The sequence below is a fragment of the Hemitrygon akajei genome, chromosome 11 (genome assembly GCF_048418815.1).
Source record: "Hemitrygon akajei chromosome 11, sHemAka1.3, whole genome shotgun sequence".
NCBI classification, from domain to species: Eukaryota; Metazoa; Chordata; class Chondrichthyes; order Myliobatiformes; family Dasyatidae; genus Hemitrygon; species Hemitrygon akajei.
The window spans coordinates 67,239,401-67,254,966 of record NC_133134.1 but is presented as its reverse complement, the minus strand read 5'-3'; the positions used below and the strand labels follow the sequence as shown (position 1 = coordinate 67,254,966).

Sequence of the window (15,566 nt, the reverse complement as noted above, 5' to 3'; positions counted from 1 at the left end):
AACCCTGAGATTCATTTTCATGCAGACATACTCAGTAAGTCTTTAGAATAATAACTGTAACAGGATCAATGAAAGATCAACCTTAGTGCAGAAGATAGCAAACTGTGCAAATGCAAATATAAATAAATAACAATAAATAACAAGAACATGAGGTAACAAGATAACGAGTCCTTAAAGTGAGACCATTGCTTGTGGGCACTTTTCAATGAATGGAAAGGGAGTGTAGTTATCCCCGTTTGTTGAAGAGCCTGATGGTTATGGGGTAGTAACTGTTCTTGAATCTGGTTTTGCGAATTCTGAGGCTCTTGTACCTTCTACCTGATGGCAGCAGTGAGAAAAGAGCATGGCCTGGGTGGTGGGGATCGTCACTGATGGATGCTGCTTTCCTATGGCAGCTTTCATGTAGATGTGCTCAATGGTTGGGAGGGCTTTACCATGATGTACTCAGCTGAATTCACTACCTTTTGTAGAATTTTACCTTATCTTGAATGTCAAGCGACTGAACCTTCCTGACCCAAGCTCCCATGTGGGACCTTGTCAAATGCTTGCTAAAATCCACTGCTTTGCCTTCATCTACTTTCCTGGTAACTTTCTCAAAAAAACTCTGTAAGACTGGTTAGATGTGGCCTACCACGCACAAAGCCATGCTGACTATCCTTAATCAGTCCACGTCTATCCAAGTACTTATATATCCAGTTCCTTAGAATACCTTCCAATAACTTTCCCACTCCTAATGTCAGGCTCACCAGCCTATAATTTCCTGGTTTATTCTCAGAGCGTTTCTTTAACAGCGGAACAATATTAGCTATCATCCAATCCTCCAGAACCTCTCCTGTCACTGAGGATGATTTAAATATCTGTGCTGAAGCTCCTGCAATTTCAGCAGTTGCCCTCCCATGCAGTCTGAAAGAACACCTTATCAGGCTGTGGGGATTTATCCACCCTAATTTGACCCAAGACTGCAAACACCACCTCCTCTGTAATCTTCATAGGTTCCATACCTTTGCTGCTGCTTCGTCTCATTTCTGTGGACTCTGGGTCTATCTCATGAGTAAATACAGATGCAAAACATCCATTTCAGATCTCCTCCATCTCTTTTGGCTCCACGGTTAGGTTACCATTCTGATCATAGTTTACTAGTTTGTTCACTGGAATCCTTTTGTTCTCAACATATCTGTAGGATCCCTTAGGATTCTCCTTCACCTTGTCTCCTAGGGCAATTTCATGCCTTCTTTTAGCTCTCCTGATTATCTTAAGTGTTCTCTTCCATTTCTTATGCTTTATAAGTACCTCATTTATTTCTACCTACCGATTCCTTCTCTGCACATCCTTTTTTTTCTCTTGAAAATCAAAGTTCCCTACACCTGTTGTCTTTACCCTTTATTCTGACAGGTACATACAAACTTTGTACTCTCAAAATGTCACTTTTGGAGGCCTCCCACTTACCAAGTACACCTTTGCCAGAAAACAACATGTCCCATTCCACACTTGCCAGACCCTGACTGACACCAGCAAAATTGGTCTTTCTCCAATTTAGTATCTCAACCCGCAGACCAGGCTTATCTTTTTGCATGTTTGTTTTGAAGCTAATGGAATTGTCGTCACTGGATGCAGTGTTTCATTACACAAACTTCTGTCATCTGTCTTGTCTCATTCCCTAATAGGAGATCAAGTATCACACATTCTCTCCTTGGGACTTCTATGTATGAATTAAAGATTAACGAAACTTTCCTGAACGCACTTGACAAACTCTATCCCATTTAGTCCTTTTACAGTATGGGAGTCCCAGTAAACATGTGGAAAGTTAAAATCACCTACTATAATAACATCCTTCTGTTTCTTGAAAGAGTCTGTGATCCGTCAACAAATCTGTTTCTCTAAATCCTGCGGACTATTGGGTGGTCTATAGTAAGCCCCATTTTCTTAAAGCCTCCTAGACGTGTTCTCCAGTCTGTCTTGACTGAGTATTGCCGTGATAGTTTCACTGGCTAAGTAACACCACCCTTCCCCTTTTAATCCCTCTCACTCTGCCACAATTAAAACAACAGAACCTCGGAATATTGAGCTGCCCTTCTTGCAACCAATTCTCAATAATGGGCACAATATCAAAATTCCATGTGTTGATCCATGCCTTGAGCTCATCTGCCTTTCCTACAATACTACTTACATTGAAATATATGCAGTTCAGAACATAAGCTGCACCATACTCAACCTTTTCATTGCTGACTTTGTCTGAGGTCTTATCAACATCTGTCTCCACGACCCCTCCATTATCTGTTCTGGTACTCTGGAACATCTCCCTGAAACTGTAGTTTAACCCCTCCCGTGCAGCACTAGGAAACCTTCCTTTTTTTTGTAATTTTTTTATTGAAGTTTATCATCTAACAAACATTTCCATAAGATGTATTTCAGATACTGTAAATGTATAGCATATAATCATATTTGTCACAAATCTCTACATAATAATTATCTGAGGTATACACTCATATAAAGGAGAGGAGAGAACAATTGAATTAAGAAAACTATGTACAAAGTAGGCAGTGATTTGTGAGAATAAAATTAGGCCTATGAGGTGTTATGTAGTTAAACCATTTTTCCCAGTATGAATCAAATTGTTCCAACTTATGACTAACAGATGCTGTTATCTTCTCCATTTTGTAAATGTCCATTGTAATTTCCATCCATACATTTAAAGTTGGGCTCTCTTGTGATAACCATTTCCTGGTAAAGGCCTTTTTACCAGCCACCAGCAGTATATTCATTAAATATTTATCTCTTTTCAACCATTCTTGAGGTATATATCCAAAATATATGGTCTTACTCTCTAAGGGTATTTCACATTTAAGGATGTCTTGTAAGGCATTATGTATCCCACTCCAATAGTCTTTGATAACGGGGCATTCCCAGAAAATATGATAATGGTTTGCATTTTGATTTCCACAACTTCTGCAGCAAACAGGGATGTTACTATCATAATGGGATTTCTGAGAGGGTGTAATAAAATATCTAGTTTTTCCATCTGAACTTCCTCCATTTCTGTGAACTGGTACACTTCCATTGATACCTCCATATTATTGTCCATTCTTCCTCAGATATTATTATCCCTCCTTCCTTCTCCCATTTTGTTTTAATGTATGAAGTCGAATGTGTTTTAAGATTTGACAAACCCTTATACACGCTTGAAATGATTCTACTACCATTGTCTGAATTATATGCTTTTCTAAATAGCTCTATCAGACATGTACTTGCCTTGGTTACATTTTTAAGCGTCCTATTAACATACTGTCAGGAAACCTTCCTGATAAGGTATTTGGCTCCCTCCAGTTCAGGTGCAAGCTGTTTCTTCTGTACAGGTCCCACTGTCCCTGGAAGAAAGTCCAATGATCCAAAAATGTGACACCCTCCCTCTACACCAACTTCTTAGCCACATGTTAAACTGTGCAACCGTCATATTTCTGGCTTCACTAACTCGTGACGTGGGTATCAATCCTGAGATCACTACCCTGGAAGGTCCTATCTTTTAACTTAGCAGCAAACTCCTTGAACTCCTTTGCAGAGCTTTGTCAATCTTCCTATCCATGCCGTTGGTACCTCTGTGGATCACTTCCTCTGGTTGCTCACTCTTCCACTTAAGAATGCTGAGGACATGATCCGAGATGTTTTGGACTCTGGCATCCAGGAGGCAACATACCATCTGAGAATCTCATTCTTGTCCTCAGAACCTCTTTTCTGTGCACCTAACTAACAAATTCCCTACCACCAAATCTTGCCTCTTTCTCCCCCCTTCCCTTCTGAGTCACAGTGTCAGGCTTAGTGCCTGAGACCTGACCTCTGACTTTTCTCTGGTAGGTCTTCCCCCTCAACAGTATCCAAAGTGGTATACCTATTGTTGAGGGGATGGCCACAGAAGTACTCTGCATTGGTTGATTAACCCATTTCCCCTTCTGATTGTCATCCAGTCTCCTATGTTGTGCAACTTGGGTGTAACTACCTCTCTATTTGTCCGATATATCACCCCCCCCCCCCAGCCTCTTGAATAATCCAGAGTTCATCCAGTTCCAGCTCTATCTCTTTAACGTTGATTGTTAGAAGCTGCAGCTGGGTGCACTTCTTGCAGATGTAGTCATCAAAAACACTGGAGGTATCCCTGCCTTTCCACATCCTGCAAGAGGAGCATTCAACTATTTAGCCTGGCATCCCTACTGTTCTAACTGTATTATTGGAGTCAGCTGTATGTCAGTGTTGACACCCACATGGAGAACAAGATTTTTCGCATGTTCTGAGAGGAGCTGTTTGCTCCATGTTTTTGGCATAATGTCAAAAATCAGGATGTAACACAGTTGATCAGGTAGAAAATAACAGATGTTGTTGAAGCAACACCTATGGAAAAATATGGGTCAGACCTGGACATTGGTGTTTGGGAGAAATTGAAATGGTATTAAACCTTCAGTTGTTGGATTGTAATACCTGTTTGTCAGTAATATGCTTTGATTGAAACACAGTGCTGTGAAGAGTCATCAAGATTTTCTGGACTTTGTATCATAATGAAAATGTTTTGAAACTAAAAATGTTAGCTTTGTTTATAATTTACATCTTTTTTGAAGTATTATTCATAAAGTTCAATTGTCTAGAAATTCATCTTTTTTTGGTAATGCCATTGTACTGTAGCAGGAATGTGATACACTCAGCTTCTGAAATTCATCTCCACTGATGTACTGGTCACTGAAGATTCTCTGAGTATTTGAGATCGAAGAAGTAGTATGTGGAAGAAGTTTGGTTGTGTACAAAGTAGGTTTCGACCCCCCCACCCCGCAAATTTTTGTTCATTTCAATTGTTGAATAAACACAACTGCTTGATTTAAGTAGCGTTGAAACTTTCCATCTGGCTACATTTGTGAGCAGGAGGTGGCACCATCTGCACTCAATTCACTGAACCTGTTTTAAGCATCTGTTTAAAAACAAAAAAGCTATTGCATTTGACATAGATTGAGAAGTGTTTGAATTTGCAGTACTGTCATTTCTCCATATGATAATATGTGGAGAAGTCATGGTTTTTTGATGTATAATCTGCAAAGTTCAACCTGGAAAAATAAATTGATATATTTTTGTTTATTTTCACAGCTTGAAGCAGAATTGAGTGCTCTTCAAAGCCAGCTTGCTATCATTGACAAGAACATCACGAATGATGAGGGGAATACTCTGAGGTAGGAGAATAGTGTAGCATCTCTAATAGAGCAGGAAGATGATCTGAGTAATTACGGTTTAGTTCAATGCTGTAAAGATCATCACTGTTGGATAGCCAGCAGTGACTTTTATATTTATATTTTATATTTTGTATTGTAGTGGAAATATATATTGATATTGTAATATTAAATTCACTTTATGTCTGAGAAGAATTTCGTTTGTGCAGTGGTAAGGACAACATCACAGAGCTTAAGATATACAAATTCACACTACATATAGTTAAACACAATATAAATGCTCACAATAGGTAATAAATACTAAAATTGATGCATGTAATTTAAAATACAAATACACATAGTAAAACCAATTGTTTTTCCTGTCAAAGGTGCAATGCATATTATATATTCAAAATTGGGTGTTGAGGAGGCAAATGGAGGAAGGCATCAAACTGGATAAGGCTCTTCTGGGGCCGATGTTCAGGGACCTGTAGCAGCTTCCCAATGGCATGAGAATGTAGTATGTGTGAAGTATATGTGTAATGTCCTCTACTATTTGTTGAGCCTTCTTTATTGTCTATCTCTTATGGATGCTGCTGAGTGATTCTTATTCCTGGCCAATGATTTTTACTACTTATTCTGACAATTCTGTAGAGTGGGTTGAGGTTGTTATTGCTCATTGGTCTGAACAATGCTGTGATATTGTAGCTTAATACTGATTCAATGAAGTATTTATAAAATGTCTGGAGAATCGATGGCTGGACCTGAAGTTTCCGCATCTTTGCAGAATTAATCTGCATGTGAAATTTAATTTTTGAGGATCTAATTAAATTCATCAATGAAGACAGTGTGATTTGATGCAACCTAAATGATCCTATTCAAAGCTAAAGCCTTTTAGTAGGATCCAATGGGAATTTGATCCAAAAGGTAAAACACATAGGATCCTACGAAATTTGTCAAATTGGATTAAATATTCATTTAGTAATAGGAGATGGAGGGTCGTGATTAAGAGTTGATTTTGCTAGTGGAAGTCTGTGACTAATAGTGGAGCAAAGTGATCAATGCTTAGGACTTTTGCTGTTTGCTATATACTTAATGAACTGGATGTGAATGCAAGAGTCACAATTAGGAAGTTGTACAGGTGACACCCGCGTTATTAGTGTTGAGAATGAGGAGGATAGCCTTTTGAACAACATCAGAACAGTAGTAATGGAATAATATTGCAGGTATTCTTGGGAATAATGCACAAGGTGCAAAATCAGTTCATCCCCCGGAGAAGGAAGGATTCAAAGGGGGTAAAGGGGCCACAGTGGTTGACAAAGGAAGTCAGAGATTGCATAGCATTAAAAAAAAAGGAAGTATGACAGAGCTAAGGTGAGTGGGAGGACAGATGATTGGGAAGTTTTTAAGGAACAACAGAACTTAACTAAAAAGACAATACGGGGAGAAAAAATGAGGTACGAACGCAAGCTAGCCAGGAATATAAAGGAAGATATCAAAAGCTTTTTTAGGTATGTGAAGAGAAAGAAGATAGTTAACAATGTTGGGCCCTTGAAGAATGAATTGGGTGAAATTGTTATGGGAAACAGAGAAATGGCAGAAGAATTTAATGAGTACTTTAAATCTGTTTTCACTAAGGAAGACACAAGCAATCTCCCAGATGTATGGATGGGCCGAGGACATAGGGTAACAGAGGAAATGAAACAGATTGACATTAGGAAGGAAACGGTGATGAGAAGACTGATGGGACTGAAGGCTGACAAATCCCCAGGTCCAGATGGTCTGCACCCTAGGGTACTAAAGGAGGTGGCCCTGGAAATTGCGATGCATTGGTAATCATTTTCCAATGTTCCTTAGATTCAGGATCAGTTCCTGAGGATTGGAGAATGGCTAATGTTATCCCACTTTTTAAGAAAGGAGGGAGGAAGAAAACAGAGAACTATCGACCTGTCAGCCTGACATCGGTGGTGAGGAAGATGCTAGAGTCCATTATTAAAGATGAAATAGTGGCATATCTAGATAGCAGTGATAGGATTGGGCCGAGCCAGCATGGATTTACCAAGGGTAAATCATGCTTGACTAATCTGTTGGAGTTTTTCGAGGATGTAACCAGGAAGTTAGACGGGGGAGATCCAGTGGATGTAGTGTACCTCGATTTTCAGAAGGCATTTGATAAGGTCCCACATAGGAGATTGGTGGGTAAAATCAAAGCTCAGGGCATCGGGGGAAGACATTGACATGGATAGAAAACTGGTTGGCAGATAGAAAGCAAAGGGTAGCGGTGAATGGGTGTTTCTCGGAATGGCAGGTGGTGACTAGTGGGGTGCCACAGGGCTCGGTATTGGGACCACAGCTGTTTACAATTTACGTCAACGATTTGGATGAAGGCATTGAAAATAACATCAGCAAATTTGCTGATGATACTAAGCTGGGTGGCAGTGTGACATGTGATGAGGATGTTAGGAGAATTCAGGGTGACTTGGATAGGCTGGGTGAGTGGGCAGATACTTGGCAGATGACGTTTAATGTGAATAAGTGTGAGGTTATCCACTTTGGGAGTAAGAACAGGAAGGCAGATTATTATCTGAACGGTGTAGAGTTAGGTAAGGGAGAAATACAAAGAGATCTCGGAGTCCTTGTTCATCAGTCACTGAAGGTGAATGAGCAAGTGCAGCAGGCAGTGAAGAAGGCTAATGGAATGTTGGCCTTTATTACAAAGGGAATTGAGTACAAGAGCAAGGAAATCCTCTTGCATTTGTACAGAGCCCTAGTGAGACCACACCTGGAGTATTGTGTACAGTTTTGGTCTTCAGGGTTAAGGAAGAACATCCTGGCTGTAGAGGAAGTGCAGCATAGATTCACGAGGTTAATTCCTGGGATGTCTGGACTGTCTTACGCAGAGAGGTTAGAGAGACTGGGCTTGTACACGCTGGAATTAAGGAGATTGAGAGGGGATCTGATTGAAACATATAAGATTATTAAGGGATTGGACAAGATAGAGGCAGGAAATATGTTCCAGATGCTGGGAGAGTCCAGTACCAGAGGGTATGGTTTGAGAATAAGGGGTAGGTCATTTAGGACAGAGTTAAGGAAAAACTTCTTCTCCCAGAGAGTTGTGGGGGTCTGGAATGCACTGCCTCGGAAGGTAGTGGAGGCCAATTCTCTGGATGCTTTCAAGAAGGAGTTAGATAGGTATCTTATGGATAGGGGAATCAAGGGATATGGGGACAAGGCAGGAACCGGGTATTGATAGTAATTGATCAGCCATGATCTCAAAATGGTGGTGCTGGCTCGAAGGGCCGAATGGTCTACTTCTGCACCTATTGTCTATTGTCTATAATATTGATGAATTTGTAAGATGGGCAGTGCAACAACTGATAGAATTTAATTATTAATAAATGTGGATTGTGACTGGAGTGAGGCTCAGGACGACCACCAGAGAGTCGGCTGAAGAGAAAGTAAAGGGCAGTTTTTGGCAATGGCTGAGGACAAAGGACAGAAATTGGAGTACTGACTAACTCTATTGGAAGCTGCAAGGTTGCAGGGAGATGCTCCGCCACCAGGAGGTGAACCAGGCCTAAGGCAGTGAAACATCAATGAACGGTGGTACCCAGTTGACATTGGAGGTGCAACAGGCAGCAGTGCCAAACAGGAAACAACACCTTCCTGCAAATCTCATTGAGTTGATTTTGGGAGAACTAATAAGGCTAGGAAAAGCACAATGAATGATAGGATGCAACGAAAAACTGAGGAAAAGGGAGCTTGGTGTATTTAGTTAAAGATTCCCGTGCATTGCAGCAACTGTAGTGAAGGCAAACATAATTTAGAATAAAGTGTATAGAGGTTATCGTACAGCCATATAAAATATTAGGCATCCATTTCTGATCACCACACTATAGGAAGGATGGAATTGTGCTTATAAATGTGCAGGGAAGATTCATCAGGTTGTTACCTAGGATGGAACATTGCAGTTTTGAGGATATGTTGGTTTGATTTCTTTGTAGGAGAGGAGGATGAAGGGGGAACTGGATCGAGGTATCTTAAATCATGAATGGAATAGAGAGAGGAAATGATATGTAAGCAACTTTTCCTCATTGCAGAGGTGTTTAAGACCAGAGGGCAAACATTTAAAGTGTGGAGTAAGAAGTATACAGGGAATGTGCAGAAAAATTTTTCACCAGAGCCTGGTGGAATCTGGAATGCATTGTCTAAAGGAATGGTGGTAGCAGTGACTCTCACAATATTTCATAAGTATCACGATGAGCTTTTGAATCACTGCAGACAAAGAATCACTAACAGGAGTATGTCTTCACTTCCCTGGCTATAGATTGACTCATTGAAGAGCCTGATGGCCGAGGGTGAGAATGACCTCATATAGCGCTCTTTGGAGCAACACAGTTGTCTTGTCTGTTACTAAAAGTGCTCCTACGTTCAGCCAAGGAGGCATGCAGAGGGTGGGAGACATTGTCCAGAATTGTCAGGATTTTCCGTAGGGTCCTTTATTCTACCACAGCCTCAGTGTGACCAGTTTGACTCTTATAACAGAGCCAGCCTTTCTAATCAGAGCTGATAAATAGAATTAGTATAGATTGCCATGAACATAGTGGACTATGTGTGCTGTATCACATTATAACAGTCTAAAATAGGATTTCCGGACAGAAATTTGTGGATATGTAAAGAGGAAAAGTAAGCGTGAAACCCCAAGGGAGAACTTTTGGTGGAACAAGGCCAAGTACTGGGCAGTGGGTTGAGTTATGGATAGGTACATATCGGTCAGTGATATTTCATGGAACTCTGGTTAATAGAATAAGAATCAGGTTTAATATTACTGGCATATGTGTCAGCAGTACATTGCAATATATAATAATAGAAAACTATAAATTACAATAAAAAGTATATATATATTTTAAATGTATTGTAAAAAATACAATGATTGTATGGGATGTCTAGGGAGGGGATAGCACCTCTGGTGGGGGGCCTGCCACGCCCTTTTCAGGGCAGCTCGTCCACCTTTGGTCCCCACCCTCCAAGTAGCTGTAGCACGTGCAGCGGCCACACCCCGGTAAACCGTCTCAGCAGACGGGCCAAACCAGGTGAGGGTAGCTGATGGGTCTTTGACCCTCGATGAGGTAGGGGATCTGTCTGTCCCAGTGGGTGAAGTCTGGCCTTGGCAGATTGAGCGGAAGAGTCCAACAGTCAAGAAGGCAAGCCAGCAGGCATTGGTGGAGCACTAAGAGCATGACGAGACACATAGATGTCCTGATCATCCACAGCAAGAGGTGGTGACCTCTTTAAACGCGCCCGGCAGAAAGCAAAGGCAAACCACTATTGTAACCTGCCAAGTATATGATTTCCCAATATGTCAGAGCGGCGTGGAGGGAAATAGTCCGCCAACTGGAAATTCCAGATGCAACCTAACGATGATGAAAAAAAATGACCAAAAAGAGAAAACAAGTGAGGTAGTGTACATGGATTCATTGTCCATTCAGAACTTTGATGGTGGAGGGGAAGAATCTGTTCCTGAAACATCGAGTATGTGTCTTTAGGCTGCTGTATCTCCTCCTTGATGGTAGCAATGAGAAGAGGGCATGTCCTGTGTAATGGAGGTCCTTGATAATGGATGTTGCCTTTTTGTGGCATTGCCTTTCAAAGGTGTCCTCAATGCTGGGGAGGCTAGTGTCCACGATGGAGTTGGCTGCATTTACAACTTCTTGCAGCTTTTTCTGATCCTGTGCAGTGGTTCCTGCATAATAAGGCGACCAGTTAGAATACTCTGCATGTTATATCTGTAGAAGGTTGTGAGAGTCATTGGTGACATACCAAGTTCATCAAACTTCTAATGAAATATAATTGCTGCCATGCCTTCTTTGTAATTGCATCAATATTTAGGACACAGAATAGATTTTTAGAGATGTTGACACCCAGGAATTTGAAACTGCTCATCCTTTCCACTGCTGATCTCTTGATGAGGACTAGTATATGTTACCTTGACTTCTCCTTCGTTGGTTTTATTTACCCTGACTGCAAGGTTGTTGTTACACACCACTCACCTAGTTGATCTATCTGCTCCTGTTTGCCTCCTTGTCTCCAGCTTAAATTCTGTCAACAATATTTGTGTTTTTGCCAAATTTTGTAGCCATGGAGGTGTGTGTGCGTGGAGAGTAGAGCAGTGGGCCGTGAACGCATCCTTGAGATGCGCCAGTGCTGTATGTCAGTGAGGAGGTGTTTTTTCCAATCCACACTGGCTGTAGGCTTCTGATGAGGAAGTCGAGGATTCAGTTGCAGAAGGAGGTACAGAGGACCAGGTTTTGAAGCTTGTTAAATTGACCTGAGTATGAATGTGTTAAACACTGAGCTGTAATCAATAAACAGTAGCCTGATGTAGTTATTTCTGTTGTCCAGATGATTCAAGGTTGAGTGGAGAGCCAATGAGATTGCATCTGCTGTAGACCTGCTGTGACAATAGGGAAATTGCACCTGGTCTAGGTCCTTGCTGAGGCAGTAATTGATCTGGCCATGACCAACCTCTCAAGCACTTCATCACAGTAAATGTGAGTGGAACTGGTTGATAGTAATTGAGTCTGCTCTTCTTGGGCACTGGTATGATTGTTGCTTTTCTGAAGCAGGGAACTTCTGATTACAGCAGTGAGAGATTTAAGTTGTCCTTGAACACTCCTGCCATACCAAGTATGCAATCAGAGCCTGAGCCTTATGACGGTTTACACTCTTGAAAGATGTTCTAATGTTGGCCTCCAAGACAGACATTGTAGAGTCATCAGATGCTGCAGCGATTCACACGTGTAGTTTTATTCTCCCTTTGAAAGTTTGAATCAAAGGCATTCAGCCCATCTGGGAGTGAAGCATCACAGCGATTTGTGATGTTAGGTTTTGCCTTGCAGAAAGTAATGGCCTGCAAGCACTGTTAGAGCTGATGTGCATCCAATTCCATCTCTAGCCACAATGGAATTGTTTTCCAGCTCTTAAAATAGCCTTCCATAAGTTGCATGTGGACTTCTTATAATCATATAACAATTACAGCATGGAAACAGGCCATCTCGGCCCTTCTAGTCCGTGCCGAATGCTTACTCTTGCCTAATCCCACCTACCTGCACTCAGCCCATAACCCTCCATTCCTTTCCTGTCCATATACCTATCCAATTTTTTTCTGAATGACAAAATCGAAGCTGCCTCTACCACTTCTACTGGAAGCTCGTTCCACACAGCTACCACTCTGAGTAAAGAAGTTCCCCCTCGTGTTACCCCTAAACTTTTGCCCTTAACTCTCAACTCATGTCCTCTTGTTTGAATCTCCCCTACTCTCAATGGAAAAAGTCTATCCATGTCAATTCTATCTATCCCCCTTATAATTTTAAATACCTCTATCAAGTCCCCCCTCAAATTTCTACGCTCCAGAGAATAAAGACCTAACTTGTTCAACCTTTCTCTGTAACTTAGGTGCTGAAACCCAGGTAACATTCTAGTAAATCTCCTTTGTACTCTCTCTATTTTGTTGACATCTTTCCTATAATTCAGTGACCAGAACTGTACACAATACTCCAAATTTGGCCTCACCATTGCCTTGTACAATTTTAATATTACATCCCAATTCCTATACTCAATTTATAAAGGCCAGCATACCAAAAAGCTTTCTTCAGCACCCTATCCACATGAGATTCCACCTACAGGGAACTATGCACCATTATTCCTAGATCACTCTGTTCTACTGCATTCCTTAATGCCCTACCATTTATTCTGGCTATTCCTACCAAAATGTAGCACCTCACACTTATCAGCATTAAACTCCATCTGCCATCGTTCAGCCCAGTCTTCTAACTGGCCTAAATCTCTCTGCAAGCTTTGAAAACCCACTTCATTATCCACAACGCCACCTATCTTGGTATCATTTGCATTCTTACTAATCCAATTTACCACCCCATCATCCAGATCATTAATGTATATGACAAACAACATTGGACCCAGTACAGATCCCTGAGGCACACCACTAGTCACCGGCCAACCTGACAAACATTTATCCACCACTACTGTCTGGCATCTCCCATCCAGCCACTGTTGAATCCATTTTACTACTTCAATATTAATACTTGACGATTGAACCTTCCTAACTAACCTTCCATGTGGAACCTTGTCAAAGGCCTTACTGAAGTCCATATAGACAACATCTACTGCTTTACCCTTGTCAACTTTCCTAGTAACCTCTTCAAAAAATTCAATAAGATTTGTCAAACATGACCTTCCATGCACAAATCCATGTTGACTGTTCCTAATCAGACCCTGTCTATCCAGATAATTATATATACCCTCTCTAAGAATACTTTCCTTTAATTTACCTACCAGTGACGTCAAACTGACAGGCCTATAATTGCTAGGTTTACTCTTAGAACCCTTTTTAAACAGTGGAACCACATGAGCAATATGCCAATCCTCCGGCTCCATCCCTGTCTCTAATGACATTTGAAATATTTCTGTCAGAGCCCCTGCTATTTCTACACTAACTTCCCTCAAGGTCCTAGGAAATATCCTGTCAGGACCTGGAGATTTATCTACTTTTATATTCTTTAAAAGCACCAGTACTTCCTCTTCTTTATTCATCATTGTTTCCATAACTACCCTACTCGTTTCCCTGACCTTACACAATTCAATATCCTTCTCCTTAGTGAATACCAAAGAAAAGAAATTGTTCAAAATCTCCCTGATCTCACATAGCTGTCCACTCTGATTCTCTAAGGGACCAATTTTATCCCTCACTATCCTTTTGCTATTAATATAACTGTAGAAACACTTTGGATTTACTTTCACCTTACTTGCCAAAGCAACCTCATCTTCTTTTAGCTTTTCTAATTTCTTTCTTAAGATTCTTTTTACATTCTTTATATTCCTCGAGCCCCTCATTTACTCCATGCTGCCTATATTGATTGTAGATCTCCCTCTTTTTCTGAACCAAGTTTCCAATATCCCTTGAAAACCATGGCTTTCTCAAACTTCTAACCTTTCCTTTCAACCTAACAGGAACATAAAGATTCTGTACCCTCAAAATTTCACCTTTAAATGACCTCTATTACATCCTTCCCATCAAACAAATTGTCCCAATCCACTCCTTCTAAATCCTTTCGCATCTCCTCAAAGTTAGCCTTTCTCCAATCAAAAATTTCAACCCTGAGTCCAGTCCTATCCTTCTCCATAATTATATTGAAACTAATGGCATTGTGATCACTGGACCTGAAGTGCTCCCCAACACCTGACCTATCTCATTCCCTAACAGGAGATCCAACTCTGCCCCTTCTCTAGTTGGTACCTCTATGTATTGCTGCAGAAACTATCCTGCACACATTTTACAAACTCCAAACCATCCAGCCCTTTTACAGAATGGGCTTCCCAGTCTACGTGTGGAAAATTAAAATCTTCCACAATCACAACCTTGTGCTTACTACAAATATCTGCTATCTCCCTACAAATTTGTTCCTCCAATTCTCGCTCCCCATTAGGCGATCTATAATACACCCCTATTCTTGTATAGTTCTGGATCACCAGTTTTGAATGCCACAGATTTGGCCCTCAGCAGACTATGAATCTCCTGGTTCATTCTCTGAATTTGGTTTGAGTATGTCCAGTAAGTTCTTGGAAAGCAGACACTCATCCACACAGGTCTTGATTCAGATTTGAAGAATAATTCCTGAATGTTGTCCAGTCCTCAAAGCAGTCCTGAAGGCGCCGCTCCACCTTCCTTGACCATACTTTATTGGTCTTCAGCTCTGGTGCTGTGGTCTTTAGTCTCTGCCTATATGCCGAGAGTAGAAGTATAGCCAGTTTATTGGACTGTCCAAAGTGTGGGTATGGGATGGCATGGTATGCATTCATGATGGTGGTATAACAGCAATCAAGTGTGTTGGCTCCTTTGGTTCCACAGGTGATATGTTGATGCTAGTTCAGAGACTTCTTCAAATTGGCCTTATTGAAATGTCTGCAATGATAGAGAAGGTATCTGGATGCACTGTTTCATTACTGTTGATCATGATACTCAGCTACTTTAGGTCCTACCTAATGTTGACAAGAAATGAAATCATAACTCTACCAGGATGATGGCGGAAAACCTACCGCAGATAAAATGGATGATATTTGACTGCCAAGTGCTCCAGGTCAGGTGAGCAGAATTGAGACAGAATTACCACATCTGTGCAGTGTGATAAGTTAATCAATATGCATACCCAACCTTCTTTACCTTTGAAATACTCAATTGTTCTGTCTTGCATAGAATGATGAAGTCATTTGGAGGCAGTGCTGCATACAAAATAGTGGGAGTGTGCCGTGTTTCTGTGAAGCAAAATACACTGCAGTCGCTGTTGTCCCTGTGGTATTGTAATCTTCTCA

General features: G+C 41.0%; 1 protein-coding gene across 4 annotated transcripts in view; it reads left to right on the top strand.

The window, feature by feature from the left end:
• The window catches only part of mad1l1 (mitotic arrest deficient 1 like 1), a 1,014,619-nt gene that overhangs the window by 458,337 nt on the left and 540,716 nt on the right, over positions 1-15,566 (top strand). For all 4 annotated transcript variants that reach the window (XM_073061007.1, XM_073061009.1, XM_073061006.1 and 1 more), the window contains one exon: positions 5,122-5,204. In XM_073061007.1, coding sequence (XP_072917108.1) covers positions 5,122-5,204 — 83 coding nt within the window. The remainder of the gene's footprint in view (positions 1-5,121; positions 5,205-15,566) is intronic.